The sequence below is a fragment of the Sebastes umbrosus genome, chromosome 18 (assembly GCF_015220745.1).
Source record: "Sebastes umbrosus isolate fSebUmb1 chromosome 18, fSebUmb1.pri, whole genome shotgun sequence".
NCBI lineage: Eukaryota > Metazoa > Chordata > Actinopteri > Perciformes > Sebastidae > Sebastes > Sebastes umbrosus.
Genome location: NC_051286.1, coordinates 8163777 through 8185180, shown reverse-complemented (window position 1 = coordinate 8185180; position 21404 = coordinate 8163777). Strand labels below are relative to the sequence as shown.

The following is a 21404-nucleotide window of genomic DNA, read 5'->3' as shown; positions in this document are numbered from 1 at the left end:
ATTTAAAACAACAAGTGTCTGGTGCATTAAGAGACACGCTAGGGGACACAGTTTAAGTTTAGTTTATGGACTGAACTAATGATGAGGAGTTGAGGTTCCCTCACTGCCTCAAGATACGTGCTGTTACAAAAAAGAGTAGTTCAATTCAATTCATCTTTTTTTTATGTAGCCTCAAATCATAACAGAAGATATCTCGAGACGCTTTTCATATACCTTGCATATATATTATTGCCAAGTGATGTTTTCTTACTTTGCAGCCCTGACACATCGCTCCTCCGAAGAGAGGATGCTCCAGAGAGACGTTGAGGCTTCCACAGGAGATGCAGATATCTGAACAAACACAGACATGATCACATTATTATATTTAAAACACTTTGTTTAGCCCTTTGATTAATGGAGGAATTTACAGGTACAACAAGTAAGAGTTTTACTACCCCCTAACAACCAAAATGTGCTTATGATCAATAAAAGGTGCTGTGGTTTACAACTTTCCAGCTCCTAATCTATTCTGGATGCCCCGGCCTTCACCCCGGACCACCAGTGAATTATTCTTGCTGCATACATGAATCAGCTAAATGGCAAAAGTGACAACAAGAACAAAAATTGGATTCCAGAGGTGTTTAGCCCCGAGCTACAGCAACACTTGGAGCAACTGTACACACTGAGTGAACTTAATTTACAACAACAAATAAGAAATTAAGTTTAGGTGTGACTCCTCGACTGATGCTAAATGTGTAAATTGGACCCTAATTGGCCTCATTTCTGTTTTAAACACGAACAAAATGACTGATAATGTGAATAAACAGTGTAATGTGTTATCCTATGTATTGGTTAAGAATGGTAATGTATTATAACAAAATTATATTTTCTTAATTAATGATGCAGGTCTTATATTTAATGGTTTGTCACCTTTCCAACCCATTTAGAGGGATATTTTATTAGGTTTTGGCAAATCATGATTGTTAATGCTATTTAGTAGCCATTAAAATATCACATGCTACAAGGGGAAAGTGATTAAAACAAGCTTTTAGTCAGCTCTATACCCAGAGTTAAACCTTGTGTAGAACAACGATGTATGAAACCTTTCTCCCCTTAAAGAAGACATAATTAAATATGCCACTTATTTATTTTAAGTCTACATTTAATAAAGATGCTTGAAAGAAATCTGAAGCTTTTACCGTCTATGTTCCTGGTCTTCTTTTTGACTTCACATATTAGTCTCTCTGGAACAAAAATATACATAAGAACACATCACACACAATTTTGAATGTGAACGCATACAGACATTTCATTAAAAAAGACAATCATTTTAATTAGTCATGAAAAAGTCTGTAAATGTAAATATTACAGATATAGATAAAAGCGACCTTCGTTTTTGAGTAACATGATATTTCTTCTTGTAAAAATAGTCTATTTCTTTCAACTAAAATTGCATATTTGTATAAGGAGATGGACATTAGTCATTAACTACCTCAGTTAGGAATCTTGATCTAAAATCTTTTAGATGTAGGCCTATATTTTTGTAGGTATATATCTGTACAGTGTTATTTCATCAAATCTTTGTCAAGTGAAGCCCAATCTCAAGGAGATTTTGTTTTGTAATATCTGTTGTCTGTCAATAAATGTTAATGGCAATAAAGTTAAAATAAAAAACAAAAGTAAAAAAATCTTTCTGATATAATATTCTGGATGTTTCGCTGAAGGAAAACTATGAGAAGAATCCAAAATGAAGGGGTTTGCTGTACACCAAAAAACGCTTATCCAGCTTAAAGCTTCTTTTAAGAGCTCACTCCCTCCTCAACTTGAAGAAAACACTGCAAACTGAGAAGTTGTTGGTTAATATTTGAATATAAGCAGCTTCAGATGAAATGTGTTTGCATGTTTACCTCTGGTCCCTTCGTCGATCACCTCTCTGATCTTTGCTTTTTCAGCCGAGTTCTTGCGCGGTTTCTTGGCGGGTGGAGGGGTGTACGCTGCCTCAGGCTCCGCCCACATCTCTGGGTACACTTCCTTATATGGATTTTGTTCCTCTGTGGGGATATAAGAACAGAATAAACATTGTCTTTAGTGGTCTTTATTATCATACAGTGGGGGAGTAACAATGACTGTGACTTTGGAGAAATAATACACTGGAACTGGTTTAAAGCCGTGGAGTCACTGGCACACAAAAGACGGTTATCAGAATGAATACAAGTACTGGAAAAACAGAGTTTAATGAGCTGAAAGCTAAGATAAACAGTATTGTCTAGTATGAGACTTGTACCTACTTGCTCTCCAATGAAACATGAATGAAGTACATACAGTTCAGACACCTGAATACATCTAAATTTCCTACATTTTTAACCTTGGTTCCATTATGAGGGGGGATTTTCTGTTTGTGTATTTCTTAGACAATCTTCCCCATAAATTCTATATTAATAAATGTGTGTTTACCCTCTGGAGGTTCCAGTGATTGTGGACCAGTAGGTAGGAAGCCGGTCATGGCCCACTCTATCATCTGTCTGGTTTGAATTTCCACACCGTCTGCATCATCGCTCGTGTCACAGGAAGGAACTGGCCTCCCCGCCCGAACACTGGACACCTACACGCGAAAAAAAACACACAATACACAAACAGCAAAAACATGTCAAATAAGAAGGATAAATATGGTAATCCTTCGCTGCTTGTTTATAATTTTACGGAAGTTCGAGTGAATGATGAGTGACGAAGAAGAAGAAGTAAAGGACCATGTGTTCTTTATTACTTACAAGAAAACAACGAAGCATTGCTGGATTGAAAAATAACCCACAGAAATATGAGATGTACCCACATGTTACCACTTATAAATTGTGGGCAGAGCTAGATGGGAACACAACCTCCACAAAATGCAAAATGCAGATCTTGTTGCATAAGAAAGGAATGAGTAAAATATGACTTTTAGACCTGCACATTTATATTTTGGTCTTTTAGATGTTGGATTGCATCCAGAGAGAGATACAATAAATTCTGCAACAGAATGTTTTTTAATCTGTCATCAAATGACTCAGACGTTAAGTTAAAATGGTGGGTTTGTTACCTGCAGAGCCTCGAAGATAGCTTTCCGGTACATGGACTGTTTGTTGTAGGTGGGCTGGTGGAAGGCAGATGAGAAAGAGCTCAGAAGCATCAGCTTCTCCACACAAACCTGCAAAACAAAGACATTATAATGAATGGTATCAAGATCAAAAAAACTGGTAGGAAACAGATTCCCAACAAGTCCTTGAAATCCTTAATTAAGGTCATTTTGAGTGCCGCAGTGAGTATCTTTTCAGGAAAGAAGTCTCAATAGACGAGGGGCTTTGGGGCAGGATATCAGCCTACATTCAAATTTAAACAACTCAAAAGAAAAGGGTAAAAATCAAGGTCATCTTGCATCAAATCAAATTAAAAGATCATATCCACTCACTAAGGTTTCTGCTAAGAAGTGTTGAATTAACACTGAGCTATTAACCACAGAATAAAAGTAGCATTTTATTTGAAAATCTTATTTAACTGGGGCAGAATTCTGCTGTCTATAAAAGCATAAAATTATAATAGTGGGCTCTGGGTGTTAAAGACATTAAGCTACTGCATTAAAAGGCCAAATTACTTCCTTTAAAAACATCATTCTGCTGGTGATTTAACACACATTGGGCCTCATGCAGCAATATTCTCTTAAAATTCTCTAATATTTTCTCTTAATTTTCTGTTACGAGAAAAAATAAGAGAAGTCAACTCCAGACGCACCAAACGTTCTTAACCATTCAAATCTTCTCTTACTCAGCGTGTGACTGATTGTTTATTATTAGCATAGGTAACGCCCCTAAACTCTATATAAGGGCAGGTGTTATGCCGAGTGCTGCAGGAATGAGTCCTAAAATCCAGAAATGAGTTAGCATTACAGCGCTTCTGGTTCCCTCGTCTGGAAGTCAATGGGTTTTTTAGTTAGATGCCTGAAATAAGATCTGTGGTTAACACAAGCTGAAGAGATTTTAACATTTTGTTCTACAACATACAATACGTCAGTAAATATCTCACTCGTGAATGTTGAAGCCTTTATGTGCCTTAAAAAAGGTGGTTGCTAACAAGTGGCTAAATGAGAGTATGAAACGTCATCACGCAAACACGGCCGCCTTTATAGCCTCGTTGTGTATACTCGCGCTCACGTGACCGTGGTGTATTTAGTTTAAAGCCTAACGTTAGTTTTTTACTTCTGCTGATTGCATTTACGCTTCAAAAATCATAAAAGTGGTGTTAATTTGTGAAGATTATCTTGCTGAACAAAATGTGTAAGTATTAGAAACGTGAGTTTGCCACAGAGCTTATTTTCTGTAATAATCCAATGGAAAATCCCATTGGCTTTTTGTCGAGGGAACCGAAGGAACCTTCCTGGTTGGCCTACAAAAATACGTCATCACTGGAGCTCTCTATACTCTGGCAAATACTATGCCCAAGAATTGGAGAGATGCCACCAAAAGCCTTGGGATCGATGGATCAATAGTAATTCTTTAGCCCACAAATCTAATAATCCAATCATTATAATAAATCTAAAACATATAATAATCTAGTTTTTTATGTTCCTTCAAATGTAAAACGTATGCTTCCTTGCGTTGGACAGTTTGTGGACTGTGAAAACAACATGTTTTTTCTTATCTTGGTAAGAGTGCTCTCAACCACTTGTTAAATTACCGAAGAGAAGAGCAAAATTAAGAAGACATTGGTGAATCCCAGAAATCACTGGGTACAAACAAACATAAGAGGAACTTTGTTCACATATCACTTCCTACATAAGGCCCGTTGTACCAGTATTTGATCACTTTATTTAACGGGTTCCTCAGTAAAAACTACTCACCACAGAGAATTTTCCGTCTCCAAACCACATCACCCAGCGAGTCCCGTCTGCAGCTCGACTTCGGCCGCTCATCAACCAGGAAACGATCCTGCCGGGCCACCAAGAGAAACCTCGCAGCTTCCCAAACACCAGAACACCGATGCCAAAACCCCGGCCGTCCTGTAAGCACACAGAAAACAAACAGACCCGGTAAAGGTATTGTAAAGGTAAATGTAATAAAGAAAAATCTCATGTGATTAAGGTCACCAGACTGAAACTTTGTGCTTTGACTACATTTTCTTGACCTTGAGAGACTGTTACACCTTTCCTTTATTACTTCATTCATTTATGTCTGGACCTCTACCAGATGTCACTTTAAAGCACAATTTATTGGTTCAGTGTCTAAAAGTAAAGCAGTAAAATATTTCTATGAAGCCCCTGAACTCCTGAAATATTATATTTTTCATCTTGTGTGGACATGATAATAACTTGTGGACACAAATGATTACTTTTTGTGTACAATATCACTTCGGGAGCTCTGGATATTTTCTCTGCTGGTGAACTCTTAACATATGAATCTTATATTGTTTTATTAAATGTTTTAAACAGTCATTTTGTATCCTGCATACTTCTTCATCGGGGCGACACTTCTTCTAGAAAAGTCACCAATTCATTCAAAAATAATAATGAATCACCTGGTACTCTATCTCCCTAGGCGTGGGCCGTTCTCCCCTGGCAGCTGGCTCTGGTGTCACGGCAACCGTTGGCGAGGCGGGGGCTGTGTGTTGTTGTGAAGGGGGTGGGGGTGGGGGTAGGGGTGGGGCTGGACTGGCTGACTCCTCCTCTTTCTGAAAGATGCCCCCTGATAGGTCGTCCATCATGTCCATCTCCGCCTCCCTGTATGCCCGGCGCTCTGCCTGTGAGGGAAGAACAGAGACCATTTCATTTTATTTATTTGTTTATTTTAAAGGTCTTATTGATAACATTTTTATGAAGACGAATATTTTTTTTTAAATATCGCATCCATGGAGCTTTTACATAGCTGCTGGATAAAAGTATGGCTTTTCCTGAAAAAATAATAATATTATTACTAATTATTATTATAATTATTTTTATATAAAACAATGACAATTAATAATAAATCGAATAAAATAAATCTAAAAAAATGAATAAAATAGATTAAAAAACATTTTAAAACATGGATACATTAAAATAAATGATTGAATAAAATAAATAATGGCCATAAAATAATCAAAAGCAAGGAGGTTTTAAGTTTACATTAAAAATATATTAACACTTTCAGTTCCTCTCAGTATTACTAATACTAGTAATTTATTCTAAATGTGAGTGTGGCATTCAATTGATATCCCATAATCAAATCGAGTCCGATTATGGGACAGTTTTAATGGTTATTTACCTTTTAGTTTCATGTAATCAAATGGTTAGGTGCTAAATTGCATTTCGTTTTTACTGTGGTGTGCAATGAATCTAATTTAATCTCATTGATGTAACCAGTAAAACTGCATCATAACTGTCTTTTTATGTGCAGATGTGTGTTTTAATTAGATGCCAATATTATGCCGTCATGTCAACCTCAAACCTTCATGTGTAAAGGAAGAGTTACAGGCAAAGAATAATCCTTTTGTCAACTCTCATATCAGCTACAATCTGTCCTCACCACATGTTATTGTCATTGATTGTCCTGTCTGACTTTAATGGCTTCAGTGGGCATCGTCCCCTCATGTGTGTTTCCTCAAAAGTTGCTCATCTATCATAACCTTTCTGTTTTTCTCCTGTCGGCCTATAGGCACAAACACTGTCCTTTAAGGAGGTCCTATATAGTTGCTGTTTTATGTACGTCTTTCCAGCTGATGTGTGGCTGCTCTAGATCAAGGCCTCGGTGCCCCCGGCTGTAGGAACAATCCCTTAATTGTTCCTCTAAACAGGAAGTGAGTGGGGAGAAAGGGTGCGGTGGCGAGGCAGTTCAACGGATTCAGAAGAGAGAGACACAGAGAGAGAGACGGAGAGAGAGAGACGAAGAGAGAGTAGTAAAGTAAAGTAAAAGTCTGTTTTTCTATTGTATTACTGATTGTTATACTACCATACTGTTATAATTAAATACTATTTAAAGTGTATCAAGTTTATGAAATACAGTATGTTCTGTTGTGGCAAGAAGTATAAGATATTTTACTCAAGTAAAAGTTACTGTAGAAACATGGCGGAGTCTGTGGAGAGGACCCGCTCCCTATGTAGATATGAAGGATTCATTCTAAGCTAACGAAAACACAACAATTTTTAGTTTCAGGTGATTATACACTAATGAAAACACAGTTATGAATATTATATTCAATTTCTGCTAATAGATCCCCCAAAATGCTACACACTATACCTTTAATCCGTACAAAAACAGAAGTCTAAAAGTGACATACCTTGTTAATTAATAATAATAATAATATTTATTATATTATTAAGCTTAAGATGTGCTAGTAGGTGTCACCTTTGTACAGAGCCAGGCTAGCTGTTTCCCCTGTTTCCAATCTTTATGCTAAGCTAAGCTAACCAGCTGCTGGCTATAGCTACATATTCAATGGACAGACATGAGAGTGGTATCATCTTTTCATCTAACTCTCAGCAAGAAAGCAAACAAGTGTATTCACCAAACTGTGTATAAAGCATTTTAATGTTTTAGCTGCTTGAGGTGAAGGTATTGATCAAACGTTTTGTGTGTAAAATCTTGACCTTCAAAGTAACAAGTTCCCACAGCTGTGATATTTCCCTCTGAAATGTAGTGAAGAAGAAGAATAAAGTAGCATAAAATGCCTCTAAATGATGCGTAAGTGCAGTACTACAGTAAGCTCTGATAAGCAGTAATAACCACTAGGAATCAAAGCTAAAAGTCACCGTACTGCTGATATTTGTTTTATTTGACAAGCGATATCTGGGAAGTCCAGGGTAGAAAGAAACACAGCAGCGGTGAGCGCTCGGCTTCAAACGAGACAAACTTAAAATAATCATGACCTCACTGGTTACTACACTGCGAGAATCTCACAGTGGCCCAGATGTGAAATCCCACGACTCGTCCAGAGCATTTCCATGACCTAAAAAACATTCTTCTTTTTACTGGAGAAAACAATTTAAGCTAAGTCTGAAAACCACCATCTGATGTGATGGACGTGTGAGACAATTCCTTCAGAAAACAACCCCAGAGAGGAGCAAATAAACATGTGAAGAAGAAGAAGAAGAAGAAAAAGAAGAAGAAGAAGAAGAGGAGGGATGACGTCATAAATTCAAGTGGAAGTGAGACAGTAAAAGCGAGAGTGTCGGGTCGTGACAGTTCTCTCCTCTGTTTGACCCGAGGTCACAAGTTCACTCTTCCTCCCCGCTCCTGTTGACCTCTGACCTCATAAAATCCTAATCAGCCTGTTACACGGATCGTAGACAGACCACACACACAAACACACTGACCAACACACACACACACATACACGTGCACTGTGAGGGAAACTCCACATGTCGTCACTAGTTTCTAAAACATCTGGGATGCCTGAACGACAAGCCTGGAGTTCTACTTCCCACAACTGAACTGTGAATCAGTACTTCACACAAACTGTGAACAGGTTTGTGGTGTGTTCAAAAAGTGACAACATGAAGTATACTCAAACTAGACAGAACGCATACTAAATATTACACTATATACTGTATATACATATACACTATTCTGACACAAGGAAAATGAGGAGCTGCTCACATAGCATATAATTGTGAAAATAGGGCTTGAGAAGAGGCTGTGCACTGCTCCTCATCGGAGGTGGAAAACCAAAACTAATAGAAGACACTTCTGATCAGGCACAAATATTCTAAATATGCGCTGCTTTTGCGTTGCTGAGCACCTTGCGTTTATACAGGAGCATCCTGAATGACTCAGGTTGAAAAAAATTCAACTCTGAGCGAAAAAGCGCAGACGTCATTAACGTTTTTTTCTCATTGTGGTGACTTTCGCTGGATACCCGGAGCTTTATGACTTTACCAACAGTGGTTACCATTATCTGAACAGAAAGCAGCAGGAGGCAAATTAGTGCGGTACTTGAGATGTTGGGTAAGTTGTTTTCATTAATTTAAACTGTACTATTAACTATTCGGGTCACGTACAGTTCATGGTTTGTATTAAGGTAATGTTAGCACTCATTTGGTGGTTGCCTAGCAACACATCAAATAAAATGACGCAGCAAACTGCAGAAAACGCTGTCTGATCAGGGCCTAATAATAATTATTTTACCCTGCAGGTTTCTTTCATTCATATCAACTGTTGAAAATGTTGCCCTAAATGCCTTTGCAGGGATAATTAAAACTGTATTAAATTGAATCGCACTGAACACTATATTGATGTATTAGTAAATATTCCTGCTTGCAACATCAATGACCAAATTTTCCCACAGCAATACTTTGAGTTCCACCTCATCTCACCCACATTCGGTTGTTGATGTTGTTGTGAAGGAAACTTGATAATTTCTGTCAGCATCTGGACCGGATCATCTTATTAAAGACTTGGGCCTGACTCGTGTTGCTACGAGATATCGGCCAAAAAACCCTGCTGCCTACTGGATGAAACTGGGTTTGTTGCCTGGCAACATCAGCTGATTGAAACACTCAGGAACACAGGAGGCTTTGGTGCTTTCAGGGATGCTGATGACTCACCGGTGACAGACGAACACTCGGGTCTGAGATAAACTGAAGGGTCAGCTTCATGCAATCAAAGAAAAAACAACAGCATGCCGCTCTTATTACTTCTGTCCGATTATATTTATACTGCGTACCATAAAAGTATTATTTTCAGTGCGAATAACACATATTTAAATGCTGATATTTACAAAAATGTATCTTCTTTCTATCTTATCTAATCTAATCTTTTTAAAATGTTTTTATTAGACTAAAAAGAGTGCATCCTGTTAAATACTGAATATTCTTAAAATTACCTACTAACTTATAAAAAGTGCAGTAATTAGGCCAGTTGACAGAATTTTAACTGGAAGGCTTCCACTCTGCAGCACCTCATTCAAGGCTTCAACTCCTTCTGAGTTGAACATTATGTCTGCTGCCAAAGTTCAACACGCTACCGTGTCGTTTGCTACTTGTTGGGGCCACTGAGCGACTAAATTCGAGCTGGTATAATTAGTTTCAGGTAGGAAACAACATAAAGACAATTAAAGCTACTTGCTATAAACAAAAGTTTACGATTCACACAAACCAACAAACATGCACTCAAAGCAATAGTCAGACATACTGTAAGTAGCTGTAATATACACAGTCAACCTATTAGCACCCACAAAGGTTGACTGACACCTTAAATCAAATATGTTTCGTTAAGACTGACAAGTGCAAAATCTGCCAATTGTTCGAACATCTACTTGGACATGACAAAGTTCTAGTACTGAGCTAAAAACACACATCATTTTTCATATTACTTACATAAAACTTCACGAGACACTTCTATATTTGCCTCTAAACACACTTAATAAATACTCTTTTTTATGAATTAAATATAATGAGGAGCAAAGCAGACTAACATAGCAAGATACATGCATGATAACTGTGTTTGTGGGATTATTCAAATCAGTTTAAAATGTGTTTTAGAAAAGGTCTTTCCAATGTATTTGTATTAGAGCACAAAGATACTATAAACACTGGATACTGACATTGATATTTGATAGGTGAAATAATGACTAAGAAGAAGCCCTTAAAATGTATTCTTTTGTGTGTACTAAATATGTACATAAACATACTGTATCTTTGGCATTTCCGTACCAAAATATTCTTGTTTGTCATTGGCCAACATATGCACAAATACCGATATATCGGTGAGCATTTAAAATGAATGGGTTTTTAGTTAGATGGCTGTCTGTGGTTAACACAAGCTTAAGAAATTTTAACGTTTTGTTCTAAGGTATAAAATACGTCAGTAAATAACCCACTCGTGAATTTTGAAGCTTTTACTTTTAATAACTTTTACTAAACATCATCACGCCAACTCGTCCGCCTTTACAGTCTTGTGTATACTCCACGCATGCATTCACACTCAAAAATCATCAAAGTGGTGTTAATTTGTGGAGATTATCTTGCTGAACAAAACATGTAAGTGTCATAAACGTGTGTTTTCCACAGAGCTTATTTTCTGCAATAATGGAAATCGAAAAAATCCCATTAGCTTTTTCTCAAGGGAACTAGGGCAATGCTAACTTCCATGTCGGCCTACAACAATACGTCATCCCTGCAGCGCTCTATTTGCACCACACAGCACAAAATATGCCGATGTCTTGCATGTCTCACATTGTTTGAAACATGTTGAGGTATATTAGAGTTATTGTTGGTTGAAATGGATGAGAAAAAAGACGTTAAATGGATGTGATGTATGGAACTGCTTGGAGTTGTAACAGAAAATTAAAGCGTGCAGAAGAAATAAAGGCAGGAGGGGGCAGAGCGACAGAGAGAGGTTGTAATGTTGTGAGTTACGACTTTGAACTTTGACGAACCCCGTGGCCTGGTCAGTGTTTTCACTCTTAGTGCCGCCCCCTTGACCTCTGACCCCTCACCCCACGACCTCGCCAATGAGCCATTTCTTAAAACCACACCCCCATTTATGAGCGTGACTGACCCTGACCTCGAGATGAACCCGACATTGCTCAACACACAAACACACACAGTATAATTAAGAGTGCAGTTAAGACCCTCTCTCTCTCACAGCGTCAATAGGCAACACACAAGTGACTGCTCTTTCATTAGCATCGATCGCAGCCGTGGGACATGTTAAAGGAACACAATCAGTGGTTTTCCATGACGCTCTCCGGGGGTCTCTTATAATGAAATGAGCCGTCTGATGAATGTTTAAGGACAATACCAACACGTTTGACCCGACTGTAGCAGAATGATTTGGTGGTTTGGCGTTATTTTCTAATTATTAACATATCAGGAAGACATTTACGTGCCTTTCCAGATATTTTAAACTGGTTATCAAACCAAAGTGAACAGAAAAAAATGTCATTTTGTAATAAAACTGATCAAACAATGTGTGTCCAATGGCTATTAAGGACAAAACCAAGCCTGATGTTAAGACTGCAGCGTAATAAATTGGTGATTTGGTGTTTTTTTCTAGTTATTAACATATTTAGAAACCATTTGCACAGCTTTTTACGGCAAAAGACTTTAAACTTTTAGTTCAAATCTTGTTTTTACTCCCAAAACAAAAACAAGTTAACAGAAAAACCTCCTACAAAATTACCTCTTGTAGTAAAATGGACTAAACAACAAGTGTCAGATGGCTGTTTAAGGACAAAACCAAACCTGATGTTAATACTGCAGCATGATAATTTGGCGTCTTGGTGATGTTTTCCAAATTTTAACACTGCTTTTGATCACTTTTCTGGTGAAAAAATGTTGCTTCAACATCTCTTTTTCACAAACAAAATACGTAAACAGACATAAAATGTTTGCCATTTGACAACAACAAATAATACGAAACGTGATGTTAACCGTGGAGCTTAATACTTTAGTGGTTTGGTATTTATAGCAGTAGCACTAAAACCTTTGTCCTTCTTTTTCTGTTATTATTATTTTAAAAAGCTCTAGTGCAGAAATATAGCAAATATAGCAACACTTTTACCTACTTTTTCCCTCTAATCTTTGCTTTTTTTCTTGCAAATAACTGAATCATTTTACATCGTTGGGACTCTAAAACGAGGAAAACAATCAGTCTTTGTTTGCAGCGGTCATAACTCCTAGGCACACTGTATGCAATCGATGACGAGGGGTCATAAGAAGAGACAAAAATGGTTGGGAACCACATGTCTTACACTGTGTTTTACCCAGCTCTACCATACTACATCCAGAGAAAATTCTAATGAAACAACCACATATTTAGCCCTCACAGATCCTGAGTTATTAGCCGATATATTTGGGCGTGTCATTTTGTCAGAGCAACCCTAAAAGTTTGAGGTGTTAGATGGTTTACATATTAAGGATTAATTTGCATGTCTTTGCTGCCAGTGGAAAAAGTGGGAAACACTTGACTTTTTTATCTGAGCTCCCATCTTCCAAACAAACTGAAAGTAAACAAAAATTACCTCTTTCCAGTTTAATCAAACTGTGTTTCAGATGTTTGAATACTGAGATCTTCCATGTGTTCAAGGACTTGGCATGAACCACCAGAAAGCATCTGAATATAACCCCATTTTACTTCAGCTAACATCAAAACAAACTTGCCATGAAATAACTTGTTGGTGACAGAAACAGCTTGCAACACTTACTGTTTAAAAACAACAACCTTAAGCATACATTTCCTCACACACTTGCATTCTCTGCAACTCGTGCACACATGGAAAATAAAAGAAACTGACTTACATGCCGGACATGGCAGCTCTGTAACTGCAACCCTTCCTCCCTGGCTCTCTTTCTCTCTGTCATGTTCTTCGTCTCTCTCTCTCACCTCCTCCTCTACTTCCTCTCTGAGTGTCTCCTCGGCTAAACTCGCCCTGAAGCCTTCTTTACCCTCTCCTATCCTCTCCTATCCTCTGTGCTGATTGGCCACAGCACTGAAGTGTGTGATTTACAGGCTCCTTCACCTAACAGATGTTTAGGTGAACTTCGGCAACACACACACACATGCACAGCGACTGATGGTGTAGAGTTATGTCTGGTAGCCCCGGGTGTTTAAGGGTGATGACGACAAACACACACACGCACACACACACTCTCACAAATCCAGGCTAGCGTTTACGTATGTGTGTGTGTGTGTGTGTGTATAGGGGTGTGTACGTGCACTGAGGTCAAAGGTTAGGTAAGCCTCAGAGTTGACAAGGCAATAGGACGTGTTAGGGTCAGGACCTCACAGCGCCTCACGTGAGACAGTTTAGAGTTACAGAAAGAAAAATAAAGTGAAGCTGACTGAATGTCTTTATACCGGATGTGTGAAATAAAGAGCAACTCTTTTCAGTAACTACTCTGATAGAAAAATTAATTACAGCTGCACTAATTTGCTTTTTTGGCCACTAGAGGGCAGAAGAACCCTAAATCAAGCAAAAACATGACATATAAAAGTCGTTATGGTCACAAAAGTGGTCAAAAAGCAACATTAGCATTCATTTGGAGTTGTATTTATGTCCACCTGAGGAATGTTAATCCGACATCTACGCTCTTTTTAGCTCTGTTTGGAGTTTCATTGTATCCTCATACAACGGTTCGTATGACATCTTACAAAGCTATCCCTTATTTTTCGTGCCTTCTCCAACTAATGTCCAGCAACACGTGTCAATTTCCGCAGGTTACATGCATACAGTCTTTTTAAAATAAACTTTCTTCACAGGAAACAACTTAGTTAGGTTTAAGCAACAAAACAACATGCTAAAGCCTATTTTTTAGGGAAAGATCGTGATTTGGGTTAAATGACTAATGAAGTGGCGTTACTAAAGTACAGAAATTACGTGACAAATAAATCAACATTGACTTCTGGTTTCACATGGGACACAAACAGCGGTCTACTGGGCGAAAGTCTGGTGTCTTTGTCGCTCTTTATACGTCCTGGTTCCCGATTACGTGGATTAAATACGCATTGATTTCTTGGGACATACAGTGCATTACTTTTTGTACGTATAGCTAAAATATTTGGCTCTGTAGCTGCTAGATGTTTGACTTTCTTCAGCAGCTGGTCACCATCTTTGTCAAGGTTGAAAGGAGTAACAAAGTTTGCCGTCCTTGTTCGGACTAGGGAGCCTCTGATGCTGCTTTTTCGCCACATAATATTCGCGTTCTGTGTGGAAGTATTCATGACCAAAAACAACAAGAGCTGCAACAATTAGTTGATTAATCAATAAGTCAATCAAAAGAAAAAATTAATCTGCAACTACTTTGACAACCGATTATTCGTTTCAGTCACTCTTCAAGCAAAAATGGCAAACAATTGCTGGTTTTAGCCTCTCAAATGTGAGAATATGATGCTTTTCTTTGTCATAAAATGACAGTTTGTGAAATATTTTGGGGTTTTTAACTGTTGGTCAGACAAAACAAGCAGTTTGAAGGTGTCACCTACGCTCTGGGAAATAATGAAGAGCATTTTCAGACATTTTATGGATAAAACAAGAGATTAATCAATCACAAAATTAATCAGTAATGAAAATAATCATTGGTTGCAGCCATAAAACACTCACTAGATGGTGGCTGTAGTGAGCGCCCACAGAAGGTGGAAAAGAAGAGGACTGTTAGCTGATGTAAACAAGGACACACACAATACCTAGCAGCTTCTTTGTATCAAGAAGAAATACATTTCTTCTTGATACAAAGAAGCTGCTTATGTATAGCCATGTATGAGCTGTTCTTACTATTGTATTTTATTGTATTGTATTTTTTTTTACTTAGTACGCTACAGACCTTCTCCTTGTGTCCTAAATAAAGTCATTATTATTGTTCAATGCATTTTGGTGAGAAAGACTGAATGTAAACTGCTTTTAGGGTGCCTTTAATTTGCTTGTTTGTAATTCTTCTGGTCATCATTGATCAGATCTTATGACAGAAAGTTTCAGAGATTATGTGTCTGACTTACACTGCGGTTCTACACATCACACCGAGTGGTTAGAGGTGAAAACAAGGTTACAGCTGAGAGCGTGCACGACGTGAGACCTGCTAAATTAAATCAGCACAAAATGAGGTTAAGGCAGTGTACAGCCTCTAATATATACAGTACACTATATCCTCAGTGCTCGGTATTTATTTTCTTGGCTGTAACTTTAGACACGAAGTGAAAAGATGCCAGATTTTTTTTTTTTTAATCCCAAAATTGGAAAAGGCTTTGCAGCGTTTACCAGGTTGTTTCAGTCAGCAGTCAGATGGGATGTTGATGGGGGTGTTAACAGCTGGCTGCAATTCAACTGACAGAGCAAACACACACACACACACAGGCAGAAACCTGGAACTGGTTAACCTCTGTCTCCGTCGCTGACTTCACCTCGTTTTCTCTTTCTGTCCAACACACACATATGTACACACACTTTCTCTCAGTTTGTCTTTCTCTACTTTCACTCCCTCACTTTGTCAATATCTGTCTCTTTCCTCTTCTGTCTTGCACCTTTTTTCTTAAAATGTTCTCTCCTACCTTTTTTTCTTGCCTGTTTTTATTCTTTTCTTTCTCTCTACATCCTTCTCCTTTACTTCCTCCCCCCCCCCTCTGCTTGACTTTTTATCTTTCTTCCTTACATTCTTTCTTTCTTCCCGCTCTTTTGTAGCATTTTTGCTTTACTTTTCAATCCTTCTCAATTCATTACGTTTCCTTTGTTTAACTTTCTCAGTTAAATAAGTAAGTCTGTGATGAAACGATGCATTGCAAAAGGTGCTAAATGCGAGATCGGGAGCATTTCTATTGCCTCTGCACAGCTCTCAACATGGCGGAGGCTCACAGCTAATGATGCTAACAAACAACGGCAACAATGCTGACAGTGTTAACCTGAGGAGGAACTGGAGGGTGGGTACTACGCTTCCAAAACGACGCCGTTAGCGTTATCAGCTGTAATCGCCGCATGAGAGCAATGCAGAGCGGCGTCCGTGAGCTAGCTATTGGGGCACACTCACATGCACTAACATGCGCCAGAAGGCACGCTTGGAGGCCCGGATATGTCAACAAAGCAGATAGAAGCTCAGATTACAACACACACAGAGGGAAAGTGACTTTATTCTCTGCTCAGGTAGACATTACTCCTCTATATCTTTACATAGACAATAGTTGTTTGCTGCTATATTAATCCTCTGAATATCCTACTATTTTCCTTTCTGCTCACTTTTATTTACTATATTGTTAAACGTCCTTCCTTTCTTTGTTTCTTTCTTTTAAATTAATATAAAGTTGTGAGAAAAAAACTGTTTTTTAGTTCTTTTGCTACACTCATGCAAAACATACATCACTTATGGCTTGAGAGTAGGCGATAAGTCAGTATGTGTGAAGACAGTGTTGACAGGAAGTCACACGTGCTCTACCTCCCTCTACCTCTCCAGCTGTCACATGCAACAATCTGAAGACAAGCTGCTCTCAGTTTGACCAGCTACAGTTTGGTTGTGTTTACATACGGTTCACTTATTATGCCTGAAAGATTTGTGTTTTTTAAAACCATCATCTTCATTTCAGTCGTCATAACTCATGAAAAGCTGTTGTTGAAGGTACATCAAAGATAAAGTAAAAATGTATACTTTCTAAATATATTCAAGGCTCAGGGTATAAAAACACTTGATGATAACAAAACTGCATTTCTGCTCTTAATTATAATATTTGTGTCCATCAAACACGGACTGCAACAGAACAAGTTCAAACAAGAGAAAGAGGAAACTGCAGCCACACTCGTTCTCTTCCTCTCACACACTCTTACTTTACTTCACACACTCCTACGTCCCTGTGTGTTTCAGCCAGCGCCGTCTGTCAATCAACCTGAGTGACTTTCTCTCTACCCCTCATGACCACACACACATCCTGTCTCTCTCCGTCATTCGCTCTTTCACTTTTAGGTTCTCCTCATACACACACTTTCTTTCGTCTACAGACATTTACTCACACACACTACCTCTCTAGGTTACAACTTAGCAGCACAGTATTTTCTCTAGTGCAAGATATCTATATTTTATATGTGCATGTATGTGATAAAAACTGCTTTTACTCTTCTTATGATAACAGAGTAGTATAACTATTAATAAGTGATTGTTTTTGCAGCTGTAAGCACAACACTGACATATTTATCACCTTTAAGTTGTAATGGTGAACGTATTTCAACATATCGTTATACAACAGTTCGTATGATATCTTACAAAAAGCTATTCCTCATTTTTCGTGCGTTTTCCTACTAATATCCATCAACATGTGACGCATGTGTAAAAATTTCCGCTCCAGTCTTAGTTAGATTTAGGAAAAGATCGTTGATTTGGGTTAAAACAACTCTGAAAGTGGCATAACTTAAATACAGAACTTACATGACAAATAAATCAACGTTGACTTCTGGTTTCACACGGGACACGAACACTGGTCTCCTGGGCAAAAATCCGGTATTGTTTTACCCAAAAATCCACCCTGAACTCCTCCTTATGAGTTTGTTGCTCTTCGTACTTCATGATGACATGGATTACATACAATTGATATTGTGGGATATGTACTTTTCGCAGGTATAGCTACGAATGGTGTATGAGAACAGCCTGCCCATTTAGACATTCAGCACAAATGGAGCAACATTTTCATTCATTTGGAGTCGTGTTTCTGTTCACCTAATAAATATAAGTCCAAAAGTCACTCTCTTTTAGCTCTGTTTTTGGTCTCCACCAACTCCTGAGGGAAATACCTGTCTCTTTAGCTGCTAAATGCTCCACTATGTTCACCGATTAGTCACTAACTTTGCCACTGCCTGCTGTTTGGTGCTATGCAGGTAGTGAACAGTGGGTTTTAACAGGTTCACCCTGTTGCCACCAAAAACTATGATGACGACAGCGTTTAGAGTATTTAAAATAGGGCTGTCATCAACCAAAGAAATTCTTTGTTCTTTTTCGACTAACACTCATAAGATTTTGTTGAGGTGTAGAATATTAAAACTCGAAATAACTCAAATTTATTGAGGTTTTTGTTTTCTAAAACTATTTTTTAAGATATATAATCTAATCAGAGTCACACAAATAACTGTGCTGTAGCTACGGCCTTCTGACAGGGCTGTGGGGGATAACAAAGTTGGGAATATAGCAATGTTATTGTTTTATAGCAATGTTAAAGTGGTGAAATGTGCCACTGGTGCACTCAGGGGCAATGGATGTCAAAATCAAGTTGAATTCTTTTAAAAAAGACAAATAGTGCATGACAGTCACTGAAAGGCAAAGCACCACTTTCACTTTCAATGTCACTTCACTGTGTCGAGTAAATGTCACTACAAAAAGCCAAAGAAATTAAAAGAACACACACTCCTCTTTCACCAGTGAAGACAAATGTGTGTCTGTATGAAAGGGGAAGTCCCCAAGTGTAAACAAATAAATTCAAAGGGCAGCAAGACTGCAAAACAAATGTGTGTGATGAAGGCTGAAAAAATGTCAAACAAAATGTGCAGTTAGACCAAAGATGATGACAAAAAAAAACATTCAGATGTCCGTGGTTTGGTTTTTTGGTAAAGTATTTACGGTTTGACTCAAACAGTCGAATGTCCTTTGTTATATACACTGAAGATGTGTTCCAACAAATATACAGGCAATGGCTAACATCGGCTAAAAGAGCCCAAACCGGAAGAAACTTATAACTAGTCTTGAATTCTTTTAAGGACAATAAAGTGCTCTAAAACGAAGCTCTGTCATATCGAATGTTCAGTTACATGTAATGACCTATTTATTGTTTGATAATAGGCCTTTTTCAAAGCAGACATTTTGACTTGTCATACTGGGGAAAAGCACAAATGGACATTAACGATGTGTCCGCTCTATTCCAGTACGACATACTAGTGAGACAGGGTACCAGTATGCACAATACAATGACCCTGTAACCACAACAGCTAAATGGAATTCAGCCACCATTCATTTTATTATTTACACCTGTGCTTTTCCTACTGTGACTTGTCAAAATGTCTGCTGTGAAATAAACCTATGAAATATAATATTTCACTGTGCAAGGTTTCTGCAGGCTTCACCTAGTTAAATTTAAGACTTTTAAGACAATATGGCCAAGAAGTATTTATTATAATATCACTTTTTTTTTGTTTTTTGAATAGATTATATGTGAATGTCGAATATGTACAGCTTTAATGTCTGGAATCTAAGCCCCCGATAAGAAAACACCCAGTTCAGCCAAGCCAGGGGTTGGGGAGAGATGGTGCTAAGTAACCCCCCCTAAGGGAAGGTAGACTCAGAGCCTACAGGTAGATGCTGGAGCTTTTGAAATGCAACATGAACAGCAGCACCAGCGGTGGCAGCAGATGACAACACAGCTTTAAAGTGAGCAGTGTGGCAGCCAGTATGCAGCAAATGGAGTGATTAAATGTCTGATGTTGCAGTGAGAGGAGCGCGTCGTGAGCGTAGCCGCGACTCCAACTGAACTAGCTTGCAGGCTTCATTACAAATAATCTTCAGTAGTTAATCTTTATGACTGCCCTCTCATTTTATTGGCGTAAAATGAACATTTAACAAAAAAAAAACAGCATACTGTATATCGACTTCCCTAACACATGAAATTGAATTGCTAATCATGATAACATTTTTTAGAGATATCGTCCAACATTAAGCACTTCTGTTGTGAAGGTTGATTTCCCCTTTACTTCACTACTCAGTACTACATAAAGCAAAAAAAAACAGCTTCTACTATATTTTTGGTTGCTTTACAATACAAAGCACCCATTTACAGATCCCATTCTAAAGCTAAATATGTCAGTCATTTAAACTTTTACAGTGAAGGACAAAGATATTCCAAAATTAAAATGTAATCAGGAGTGTTTACGTGGATACGTTATGATGTTTCCAAACCGTTATATAAAAAGTTTCTATCATCCTTTTCAATCCACCCCAGTTTAATCTGATTGAGGTGTTAATTTGAGGCGTTTTATTCTGATTGGGCTTCAAAGAAATAAAAGCCTCTATTGTACTGTAACTATATATTCACACAGACCGAGACCTGTTTCTCTCCCACCTCCATCTTCCAGCGGCTGAGCCATTCTTCCTTCTGTCTCCTGCTGATGTAGTACGGGTCTCCAGCCTGGAAAGTCACTCTGGGGACTGGCCTCCTCCGCAGCCTGCCAGTCTCACCCTGCACACACATTCACACACACAAAAAGCATGTTATATACTTTCTCTTAAATCTGATTGTAATATGAGAGATGGGTTTTTTTTCTTCATTTTTGAGTGTAAAAAAAAGTAGGATGGCAACCGGTTTTCTCACCTCTCTGGGGGAGTCGCAGTTTCTGTCTTCTGGCTCGTCTGCAGGAGAAGAAAAGTTACAGGAAATGGCCCATTTGTACAGATTTAACAAGAGGTTTAATGAGGAGGTAAAGTCATGGTTTTCATCACTTTGCCCCGGCATCCATATTTAAAGTCGAAATGCCCTCAAACACGGCAATCTGGAAGTTATTTGACTATTAAAATTTCAGGTTAACTGACAACAAGTCTTCTTGAAGACTATTTTTTTTTTATAAATTAGACATTCACATCCTTAAAGCATATAAAATGTCAGTAAGTTAGCTGTTGTGTAAGACTTCTTTAGATTAAAATTTGACATTTTAATCACTGTATATATATATATATATGGGCAAAGTCATATTATATTTAGAATTATATGACTTTGTATTAAATCTATACCCTTATTCTTCTCGCTTTGCTCTAGTTTCCGACGCCCGCGCCTCTTGCGAGGGGAGGGGGAGGGCTCCGGCTCCTCAGGCGGGGTTGGGGGGGCGTTTGCACAGGGGTCAGAGGTCGCCATCTCCTGGGAAACAGACGGAGCACAGTCTATGTCTGAGAAAACTGCTGCTGGCCCTCGTCTGGACTCATCAAAGGACTCCACAGACATAATAACCATACACACACACAGGTCTTATACACACACATA

The 21404-nt window shown here is 38.3% G+C and overlaps 1 protein-coding gene across 7 annotated transcripts in view; it reads right to left on the bottom strand.

The window, feature by feature from the left end:
* LOC119476900 (DNA (cytosine-5)-methyltransferase 3A-like) overlaps positions 1 to 21404 on the bottom strand; it is a 47736-nt gene that overhangs the window by 7271 nt on the left and 19061 nt on the right. For 4 of the 7 annotated variants that reach the window (XM_037750533.1, XM_037750535.1, XM_037750537.1 and 1 more), the window contains 10 exons: positions 21158 to 21281; positions 20742 to 20779; positions 20493 to 20609; positions 5524 to 5745; positions 4850 to 5008; positions 3056 to 3163; positions 2434 to 2581; positions 1887 to 2030; positions 1179 to 1223; positions 251 to 330 (listed from right to left, as the gene is read on the bottom strand). In XM_037750533.1, coding sequence (XP_037606461.1) covers positions 251 to 330; positions 1179 to 1223; positions 1887 to 2030; positions 2434 to 2581; positions 3056 to 3163; positions 4850 to 5008; positions 5524 to 5745; positions 20493 to 20609; positions 20742 to 20779; positions 21158 to 21281 — 1185 coding nt within the window. Of the gene's footprint in view, positions 1 to 250; positions 331 to 1178; positions 1224 to 1886; positions 2031 to 2433; positions 2582 to 3055; positions 3164 to 4849; positions 5009 to 5523; positions 5746 to 9296; positions 9363 to 13219; positions 13308 to 20492; positions 20610 to 20741; positions 20780 to 21157; positions 21282 to 21404 lie in introns of those variants that run through there. The other 3 variants (XM_037750539.1, XM_037750540.1, XM_037750538.1) reach the window with 3 other exon arrangements.